At 52.1% G+C, this 10,977-nt stretch overlaps 1 protein-coding gene across 1 annotated transcript; it reads left to right on the top strand.

Annotated features, from left to right (window-relative positions):
• Nucleotides 1-1,122: 1,122 nt before the first annotated feature.
• DPYSL4 (dihydropyrimidinase-like 4) lies at nucleotides 1,123-10,268 on the top strand (the record flags this gene model as incomplete). The annotated part of the gene is made up of 11 exons (XM_010186697.1): nucleotides 1,123-1,211; nucleotides 1,592-1,776; nucleotides 2,393-2,557; nucleotides 4,075-4,136; nucleotides 4,219-4,299; nucleotides 5,114-5,182; nucleotides 5,276-5,396; nucleotides 6,500-6,656; nucleotides 7,577-7,718; nucleotides 8,999-9,169; nucleotides 10,089-10,268. Coding segments are annotated over 11 exons (1,422 nt in total), but the record flags the coding sequence as incomplete, so codon positions are not given.
• Between the last annotated feature and the right edge of the window lie 709 nt (nucleotides 10,269-10,977).

Genomic DNA, 10,977 nt, shown 5'->3' with positions numbered 1-10,977 from the left:
CGGGAGCCAGTGAGGAGCAGTGGAGGTCGTGGTGGTCTGGTGGGGTGGGGATGGGGAAGGAGTGGGGATAAGGATGGGATGGGAGTAAGGATGGGGTGAGGATGGGCCCCACAAGGGGAGGAGCGTGGGGCTCTCCCATGGGGCAGCCAACACAGAAGCTTCTTTTGATCGATTTTATGAGACAAGGGAAAACAATAAAGGCACAATGAAAGCCTTGATACTTTTAAAAACACAGGCAGTTCTTTAGTATTTTGTTTGATGCCAGTGATGCTCTTTCAAACAAGAGCCCAGAACATTTTCCAGGCCTTTTGGCGGCTGTGCTGTAAGTCATCTCTGGGGCTGTGTCGCCACGTGCTCTTGTGTCCCTCGGTTGTGTCTGTGCTAAGGCCCTGCCCTTTGTGTTCCCGTTTTATCCTTCGTAACAGTTTTTCTCTCAACACCAGAGAGCAGGAAAGGAATCCTCTTAAATCAGTCTGCAGCTCCCTATTTGCATAAACACCACCGCTTCCCAAATTTTCTGGTTTAAAGATGCTGCAAATCCGATAACTGGGCCACTGCCTGGCTTTGAAGTGAGGGAAGTCCTTGAGGCGCTTTCTGCCTCGCAAGATGCGAGGACTGACACGGGGATAGATCACCAGGTTAATGAGATGCACTCGTCTCCCAAACGAGCTGGTGGAGGGGCAGGTCCAGGCCAAGCTGTGGGGTGGTGTCTTCTGCTGGGGGGTTCGGGGGTCCCTGGATGCGCTGGGGAGGAGCTCTTAGAGGGGTGCAGCCTGGCCACGCTCCCTTCTGCCGCCTTCGCTCAGAGATGCTCAGGTCAAAAATAGGGGACGTTGTGGTACCCCACGCGGCTGGGCTGGGCTGGGCGGCAGGCACACCCCATACTTGTACCATGTCGTAGGAGATTTGTGTCTCTCTGAAATGACAACCGTGTATGGTTTCCTTTGCAAAATGCAGCTGGGTTTCGGTGTAGTTTGGGTAGTCACTAAGACTGTGTGATTGAAGGGCAAAATATTAAGTCCTTGACTTAATGAAAGCTCAGAATGAATAAAGTAGCATCTAAATAAAGTAATCTTAAAAATAAGCGTGGGTTTGTTCAGTGTGGGGTTTTTTTTCGATTAGAGTGACCGGCTTCTAATCAAAGGAGGAAAAATCGTCAACGATGATCAGTCATTCTATGCAGACATTTACGTGGAGGACGGTTTAATCAAGTAAGTTCAACTTTTCTATTTGGCGCTGTGATTTCCAACCCATGGAATTTGAACAAGGCTCCTTTCTGGGATTTTTCTCTCTTGGAAATACGTTCCCTTTTGGAAAAACCAAGTATTAGAGCATTGCCAAGCCAGAGCTCCACTGGTGCGATTTTGTGGTGGGAAAGGGGTATCAGGGGATGGTGCTGGGAGCTGCCCAGGAGCGATGGAGCCGGGTTGGGAGCAGCATGTGGGGTCCGGTGCTGAGCCTCCCACACTGAGCCCCCACAGCTCCTCTGCTTGGGGGTCCCTTGGGTGACACAGCAGTGCTTGGCAGTTGGGTTTGCATCCTCACACAGAAGCTGTTGCCAATTACCAGGAGCCCCTGATGTCGTTTGCAGGCAGATCGGGGAGAGCCTGGTGGTCCCCAGCGGCGTGAGGACCATCGACGCCTACGGGCAGCTGGTGATGCCGGGGGGCATCGACGTCCACACCAGGCTGCAGGCGCCCGCCATGGGGATGAGCTCGGCCGACGGCTTCTACCAGGGCACGAGGGCGGCCCTGGCGGGGGGCACCACCATGATCAGTAAGAGGAGCAGCACGGCAGTGCCCCCACAAGCAGTTTGTTTACCGAAACACCCATGGCCTTTTATCCTTGGAGAGGTTATTTACCCTCATGGCAGAGAGATGCTAATTTCTGCTGTAGAAATCAACGCGTCACAGAGCTCATTAAAATGCGCTGTGTGTAATACCTCACATATATTCAAAATATATAGCTGCTCCTGCTTCGCCGCGTAAGAGAATGGAACAGGAGAAAACTTTACACAGCTTTTAATGTTTTTGATAGCTTTGCAACTTTGCTTTTGTAAGAGGTTTTCACCTTTGTGACCATGGGCTCCATTGTTGTGTTAATGTAAAATAACATTGATTTCCATTCTGGTCCCAAGGCCCATGGTAGTGTTTAACCAAAGGCCCAGCCTCAGCAGGCGCTGGCATCGCTTGGGACCAATCTCATGGCCAGGGAATGGGGACAAAGGAGCGGATGGGCTGTGGGTGACTCTGGTGTGGATATGGGTGACTCTGGTGTGGATATGGGTGACTCTGGTGTGGATATGGGTGACCCCAGTGTGGCTGTGGGTGACCCCAGTGTGGCTGCGGGTGACCCAGGTGTGGCTGTGGGTGACCGTGTGGTGTCTCCCCAGTTGACCATGTCTGCCCGGACACTGGGACCAGTCTCCTGGCTGCCTACGAGCAGTGGCGGGGCAGCGCCGACGGCCAGGCCTGCTGCGACTACGCGCTGCACATCGACATCCCGCGCTGGCACGAGAGCCTGAGGGAGGAGATGGAAGCGCTGGTGAAGGACAAGGGTAAGGCACTGACCGCGGTGTTCGGGCGGTGACCCCACAAAATGCCCTCACCAGAATCATTGCAGTCAGGGGCATGAGCGAGTTGCCATGGGGTGAGTGGTGACAGTTATGGCTCCTTTTACCCGGTGATAAATGGGGACCATGCAAGGGACCCTGCTCCTTTGCTATTGAATTGGGACCTGCTCGTCCTCCACCACTTTGTAGATGGGGGCATTGGCACCAGGTTCACACCATAACACCTTAGAGAATCAGAGTCATTAATGTTGGGAAAGCCCTCTAAGATCAAGTCCAATGTCAACCCAACCCCCACCATGGCCACTAAACCACGTCCCCAAGTGCCACATCCACACATTTTGTGAACCCCTCAAGGGATGAGCACTCCTCCACTGCCCTGGGCAGTCCCTGCCAGTGCTGAGAACCCTTTGGGGAAGAAATTTCCCCTCAGATCCAACCTCACCCTCCCCTGGCACAATGTCTTGTTTGTGTGTTCTCACCTTGGGGCAATTTACAGCCGAGTTGTGAAAATTGATTTTGGAAACTAAAGGAGTTTAACTCAACTGAGGGAAACTAACCCCCATCCCGGCTCCTGATGAAATACAAATGTTTGAGGTGGGGTGCATAGACCCCAGCTTTGGGCTTTCCATGGGGATTTTGTTCCTGCACACCCCAAAGCAGCCGCTGGGCATGAGTTACTGGAAACCCTGCGTTTCATTAGTGCTTATTTCCGTGTCTGGAGCTGCATTTCGCTTTCAGGTATGCTAATGCAGAGCTAAATGGCTTCAGTGTAATTTGCAGCCTTGCAAGCAAGGGCTTAATTGGTCAATTAACATAGAAACTCGCAGCAGTCTCCTATTAAAATGCAGAGCGGCTGAAGTAATGCAGCTATTCCGAGCTCATGCCGGGCATTTTTCATCTCTGCGTTGCCATGAAATACAGTTTGTGTGCAAAGCGATGGCAGTTTGGGATCAGGTGTTGCCTCGATCCATATAAAATGCAGTAGCAATTCTCCGGCTTTGCTCGGTGCATCACGTTTGATCTTGGAAGCGAGCGGGGATTTTGTGGGGTACGCAAAGCACCGCACGTGAATAGCGGTGCTGTAAATCACGGGGCTCTGATGCGGGGAGTCTCATCTCGCTGTAATTCGTAGTGTAATTAGCACTGGCACATTAATTCAGACACAGGCACCAAAAGATGGGGATCAGCCATAAATGGAGACCCCTTGGCTGGAGCAATGCATTGGGTCTGGGACTCTGGGGCAAGCTGCAGAGCACCCAAAACCAGAACAGCCTGGGTTGGGTGTTTGGATTAGGTGCACCCAGAGAGGGGTGCACCCTTCCCCAGCTCCCAAACTTTGGGGTTTAGTTGTGGGGACGGTGCTCATTTCAGCCCTCTCTTTGCTTTGCTTTCAGGCTGACTCCAGCCTGCACAGCCCCCAAAGTTCAGACACCCCTGTCCATACCGGGCGGCCGCGTTCTCATCTGGGACCATAATCACACATTTAACTCTCCTTTCCCGAGGTGTGAACTCGTTCCTGGTGTTCATGGCGTACAAGGACAAGCTGCAGTGCAGCGATGCCCAGGTAAGGCAGCCCGTGCCGGCAGGAGCCGTCCCCGTGCGCCCAGCGCCAGCAGTGACACCGGGCGCCCTGCGTCTCTTGGCAGATGTACGAGATCTTCTGCATCATCCGAGAGCTGGGCGCCATTGCCCAAGTGCACGCTGAGAACGGAGACATCATCGATGAGGTCAGTGCTTGTGTTGACATCAAGGCTTGGCCGCGGGTCCCAGTATAGACCAGTTTCCTGAGCAGAGTGGCCCAGAGAGGATGGGCATGAGCATCAGGGGCTGCTGCTAAAACCAGCAGCGTCCTCCCCGTTCCTCACGTGTTTTTGGGTGCTGTCACAGAAATCTCCCCCAAGACTGTCTCGGTATATTTAGGGTGTCTGAAGGGGTGACTGCCTGAAGTGATGCTTGGTCACGTTGTCTTGTTGAGAGTCTGGAGTGCTTGAGGAAATGAAGAGTTTGGATCATTTGATGACACTTGGCAGTGTCTATCAAATCCGAAAACAGCGCTCAGGAGCTTCCTTGGTAGTGCAGGCGTTGCTCATCTGCGTTGTTTTACCTTTAGAAAATAAAACCTTAGCCACAAACCGCAGTGAGATGGTGCGAGCTAGCGTTAGACTTGCAGCTCCTCTCAGCTTGTGGTCACACAGGTGTTGGGTCGGTGTGGGAGGGGAGTTTCAAATGAAAGCAGGATCCCAGTCCTTCAGATGGGCTTACTGGGACAAATGGGGTTAGGGCTAATTCCCACCTCCCTGGGGTTTATCTGAAGAACCTTTTCTTCTATGAAACACAGTGTGACCCCAGTGTTCCCACAGCCTGAGGTGGGGGTGCTGGGAAGGGGCTGCAGCGGCTCGGGGGTACACGTGGTGTCACCTGGGCATGATCACGAACTTCCATCGCCCTCCAGGTTCTCCCAAAAAGGGTTTTAGTGCCCCACATTGCTCTGCGCAGGCTGCTCCCATCACTGACTGCTCTTCCCTTCCTCTCCTCACCCAGGAGCAGAAGAGGCTGCTGGAGCTGGGGATTACGGGGCCGGAGGGACACGTCCTCAGCCGCCCCGAGGAGGTGAGGTCCCCGGCCCCGCTGAACCCCCTTGGCCCTGCCGGACCCCCCTGGCTCCCGCAGCGGCGCTGAGCCGTGTCCTGCCTGTGCCCGCAGGTGGAGGCGGAGGCCGTGTACCGCGCCATCACCATCGCCAAGCAGGCCAACTGTCCCCTCTATGTCACCAAGGTGATGAGCCGGGCGGCGGCAGACGTGCTGGCCCAGGCCAAGAGGAAAGGTAAAGCGCTCTTCCCTGTTTCTACGCTCATCGAGCCTATTTTTGGAATGCCATTCTCACTTCAAGGCTGAGGAACTCGTTATCGCCCCAGTTCTTGCTGTTTTTAAGGGTGCTGGCTTTTCTTTGTGGTGTGCCACAGCTAATTGCTGTGAGCTGAGGGATCTGAGATGTGCTTGAGGCGCTGACACCCAAATTTCAGCAGACGCAGCTGATAAAAAAAGTAGTTCACTTGCAGTCGTTTGTAGCTAAATGACATCTGCAAGACTTTAAAACGAGTGAAACACAAGCTTTTAGGTCACATCACCCTGCAGAGTGGCTCCGATGTGTGGATTTACACAGCAAGGCCCCAGAGACCAGCAGGAGCATCCCTGGAGCCAAGCAGGGACCAGGCAGGGAGATAACAAACAAAAAATGTGAATGGAGCAAACTCCGAATTCAGACATCTTACGATGTGGGCAGAGCTGGGATAATCCAGGGGAGCAGGGTGGAAGCCATGCCCGGAGCATGTGGGGTCCACAGCCCCTCTGTCCCCAGCCAGGGGACCCTGCCAACTTGGTCTGATCTAGAGGATGGCACCATGGCTTGTAGAGATGGGTCTGGGTTGGCTCTAAGGAGAAAACAGATGGATTCAGGGCTTGTTTTGACAGCGTTTCCCTGTTGTATGAGATGACCTGAGGGATTAATGTGAATTTTAAAAAAGCTGAAATAGTGAGGATGCTGAAGATAAGTGAAGCTGTGTTGTATGGTTAACCACGGTGTGTGTCCATGGTGCATGGGAAGGGGCTGCAGAACACACATAGCAATCGTGCTCGTTACCTGGTCAGGGTTGCACTCGTTACCTGGTTGTGTTCATGCTCGTTATCTGGTCAGGGTCACACTCATTAACTTATTGAGTTCATGCTGGTTACCTGGTCAGGTTTGTACTCATTAAATTGTTGGGTTCATGCTGGTTACCTGGTCAGGGTCACACTCATTAACTTGTTGGGTTCATGCTGGTTACCTGGTCAGGGTCGCACTCATTACCTGGTTGGGTTTGTGCTCATTATCTCATTGGGTTCGTGCTTGTTACCCGGTCCGGGCCGCGCTCACTGGTTGCTCTGCAGGCACGGTTGTGTACGGCGAGCCCATCACCGCCAGCCTGGGCACCGACGGCTCGCACTACTGGAGCAAGAACTGGGCCAAAGCCGCCGCCTTCGTCACCTCCCCCCCGCTCAGCCCCGACCCCAGCACGCCGGACCACCTCACCTCGCTGCTGGCATGGTGAGTCCTGGGGCTCATCGAGGCAATGGTGGGCATTCGTGGGATTTTAAAATGGGTGAAACGTCAGGTTTTAGGGCACATCACCCTGCAGAGTGGCTCCCATGTGTGGAGTTACGCAGCAAAGCCCTGGGGACTGACAGGAGCATCCCTGGAGCTGGGCAGGGACCAGGTAGAGAGATAGCTCAAATGGGCAGGGAAATAACAAACAGGAAGGGAAATAAAGATGGGCAGGGAATGTATCTTATGTAGTGTATAAATATATCTCAGTGCATTTAATATTTTCTTAGAAGAGGCAATAAAATCCAAGCATAGTTCAATCCAGCTCAGCTTTGACATAAATCTGTCGGCACACTCCCAGGCCTGTCAAACTCACTGGTGCTCTGATCTCTTCTTACCCTGCCCATCAGCGTGGATCCCATTTCTTCACATCCAGTATGTGATATATAAACGCTTGGCTTTATCCAGGATCTGGATTTATTTAACCATATCCTTGCTCTAAAAGCAGCTTTGCTTGGAGAACTATTTCCTAAAATAACCTGAAGTTCAAAAGGAAGATGCAGAGATTGAAACATTGGCCTAAATAGTAAAAACAGTGGCCAGTTTAGGGGAGAATATGGGCAGTGCTTACGAGGCTGCTGTTTGCATCTCTTAGATGATTCCAGTGCCTAATTACTGTACAAGTTAGTGCAGTGAGATGCCTCTATGTACCTGCAAAAAAATTGCCTTTTATCTTGATTTCCTTTGGCATTTCTGGGTTGTTCATCACGGTTGTTGGTGGTGAAACCAGTCCGTACGAGCCCGAAGCCCCCAGGCCACCAGTGGCCATCACCCGGGCGCCGTGGCCTCCTCCGCGGTGCGGGGCCGGGGGGTGGCAGTGCCACGGTGGTGCCTGCTCTGACCCCTCTGCTCCGCCATGGCAGCGGGGACCTGCAGGTGGCCGGCAGCGCCCACTGCACCTTCAGCACCGCGCAGAAGGCTGTGGGCAAGGACAACTTCACCCTCATCCCCGAGGGCACCAACGGCATCGAGGAGCGGATGGCCATCATCTGGGAGAAGTGCGTGGTAGGTACCGGAACGGCGCCGGGTCCTTGTGAGCGATGCCAGCATCCTCGTTAAGTCAAGCGAGCCGGGAAGTGTGACGTTGTCTAGACTGCTGCTTCAGGGGAGCTTGTTAATGGGGAAAATGTGACACTCGACTGCCTTCAAAGCGTCTTCAAAGGCTGCTCATCCGCCGCAGTCACAACAAAGTCTGTCTGACACATTTTCCTGATGGCGAGACATGACGTCCCTGTTCCCGGTGCTCGCGGGAGGCCTGGGGAGACGGATGGGGACAGGGCCTCAATCCCTCGGCCGCCACGGCCACCAGTGGGGCAGGGTGACACCTCCATGTCTGCGGTGGGACCAGGCCCCGTGTCCCCCACACAGAGGACACCCCACGCTCCCACAGAGCAGCCCTGGGGGGCTCTGGCCTGTGTCCTCCCACACAGGCGGCTCTGGGGGCTTCCAGGAGTGCACCCCCAAGCCCCCATCTTAGGTGGGGTTTGGTCAAGGATAAATGGGATATTCAGGTAATGAAGGTGATAAATAGCACTGCTTGTGTTCACTGCCAGCCTTGCTGAAGTGTCTGTAGCCACCAGGTGTCTGTGTAAGGCATTTGGGGTTTGATTTGGGACATTACTTGAAGAGTTCAGTGTTATGTTGAGGTCTGGTGGTTATGGTGTTGTCAGGAGAAAGTGAGGGGAAAGAAGATGACGATGGGGAAGATACTCAAAGTGTTATAACCTCTGACAGCAGGATTGTGTCATTAATGGGTGTATGGACAGGTTTCCTTCAGTGTCCTGTTCTTTTCAAAGATTTACAGAGAACATTTTGCTATTCCAATATCAGAACTCCGTGATTTTAAAAGTTAAAGCTCTCTAAAGCACGGACCAGTGTGTCCTGGACTGAAGAGTAATTAAATGGCCTCAGGTTGTGCCAGGGGAGGGTGAGGTTGGATCTGAAGGGAAATTTCTTCCCCAAAGGGTTCTCAGCACTGGCAGGGGCTGCCCAGAGCAGTGGTGGAGTCTCCATCCCTGGAGGGGTTCAACAACAGGAGATGAGGGGCTGAGGGACATGGTCAGTGGTGACAGGGCATGGTTGGACTCGGTGATCTTAAAGATCTCTTCCACCCTAATTAGTCCTTGATCTTTAGTGAATGTGAGATGCTCGTATAGGGAGTTGGGGCCCACCACTGGAGCTCTTGTTTTTCAGAGACCTTCAGTCTCACAGATCCAGGGTAAATAAAAACCTATTGCATTATTTAGCCCATAGGAACAAAGTGATCCCGTGCCCTCTCGTTGCAGGTCCCTGGGAAGATGGACGAGAACGACTTTGTGGCGGTGACCAGCACCAACGCTGCCAAGATCTTCAACTGCTACCCCAGGAAGGGACGCGTCGCCGTGGGCTCCGACGCCGACCTGGTGCTGTGGAACCCCAAGGCCACCAAAATCATCTCGGCAAAAACCCACAATCTGGTAAAGCATTCCTAAAATTACTTTCTTGAGCTGGTTTGAGAGTCCGAGCAGTGAAGCAATGTGTTACCTCAGATCAGAAAGGTCAGGACACTGAGCAGTGAGGAGCGGTCTGTGTGGGTAAAGGATGAGGGGCCTTGGATTTGAAATACAAGCAAATGAAATATCCTCGGGTCACTGAGAGTTGGGAAGGGGAAGAGCTGTAACTGGGATGCAGAGAGAGTGCTCTGGGTCTGCGTCTGGTATAGTTTTCAGGATCCATGGACTCACTGTGGACCAGAGAAATGCAAGTGCTGGGCTTGTTTTAGGTATTAAACTACTAATATAGTTTAGTTAATTATTAATTATTAATGATTTAATATAGATTTAATATATTATTATTAAAATTATTATAAAATTACACTATTAATACAGTTTAATATATCGCATCCCTCCTGAGGAGCTGAACCCACCCCTGCATGAGCTCCGTGGGTGCTCCTGGCCCTAGGGGTCACTCATGTGGGAGAGATTCGGGTGCACCCCAATGTCATTTTGGCTGTGGTTTTCCAGGCCATGGGTGTCCCCAAACTAACATCCATGGAGACCCTTGGACAGAAAGAGGTTGGGGTGTTGTGAGGAACATTGGTGACATAGCTGACTGGAGTTGATGTAGTAACGTTGTCACCCATGTGGGTACTTTTACCTTTTTATTGAAGAAAATTGTCATTATGATTGAAATACTCAGGCCTTTTCTTTAAAAAAGGGGGAGGTAAGGGGAAGTACTGAGTGTTTCGAGGGTTTGGTTTCTCCATTGCAGTTTGCTTTAGTTCACACAGTCAGAACCCTGTTATCTGAAATGGGAAGGGTGGGTTAAGTGCAGCTGATGATGTACAAAACCCCTTCCCTTCTCTGGTAAATTGAATATTCTGGTTTGCGTCCCCAGAACGTGGAGTACAACATCTTTGAGGGCACCGAGTGCCACGGGGTCCCCACCGTGGTCATCAGCCAAGGCAGAGTCGTCCTCGAGGACGGGAACCTCTCGGTCACCCAGGGCTCAGGACGCTTCGTTCCCAGAAAGACCTTCCCCGATTTTGTGTATAAAAGGATAAAGGCAAGGAACAGGGTAAGGAGACATTTATTGGCCATAATCTCCTATTTTCAGTGCAATCTCTGTGTTACTGTATTGTGGTCGCTGTTATAGAAACCCTTCTGATGGAATAGGCAACAGAAAGAGGAATGTTATTAGTATTACTTCTTCTCAGGCCTTGGAAACTTCTTGTCATGGTACTGCTTTGGTGTGTGACTTGGCACATTAATCAATAATGCCTATTTTAGTATTATAATTAATAATACTAGAATTATTAGTATTATTTCCCTGTTATAAAGCAGTAATATGCCTTCTAGGCAGTCTGGTTTTGTTCTGCACTGGGGTAGAAGGGAGGTCTCCCTCTCCTGCCTGTGCTTGGAGGGGTTTCTGTTGTTGTTACCGGTGTCTGCGTTGTGTCTCAGACTGACGGACGACTTCAGTGGTTACTGGAAATGCAGTAAGAGAAATCCTGAGCGTGCCAGCACAGCGTTTTAACGAGACAGGAAGACACACAGATGTCTAAAAAGCTTTTTAACAGCTCTGCCCTCTCCCTTTTTCCTTGAGTTACTGTAGACGTTGCCATGATGCATTGTGGATGGAGGGGGAGCAGGAACCCTTAACCCCAAATTACCTGGAGGGGCACCAGTGGTGTTGATAGCTGCTGCAGAACCCCTGCTCTTGGGGGGCTGGGGGCGCCTCCAGAGCCAGGGTGGGTGGGGATGGGGTCCTGGCGGGTCCATGCAGG

This window comes from Mesitornis unicolor, unplaced genomic scaffold (genome assembly GCF_000695765.1).
Source record: "Mesitornis unicolor isolate BGI_N332 unplaced genomic scaffold, ASM69576v1 scaffold51326, whole genome shotgun sequence".
NCBI classification, from domain to species: domain Eukaryota; kingdom Metazoa; phylum Chordata; class Aves; order Mesitornithiformes; family Mesitornithidae; genus Mesitornis; species Mesitornis unicolor.
The sequence above is the reverse complement of the archived record's forward strand: the minus strand, read 5'-3'. Positions and strand labels throughout refer to the sequence as shown.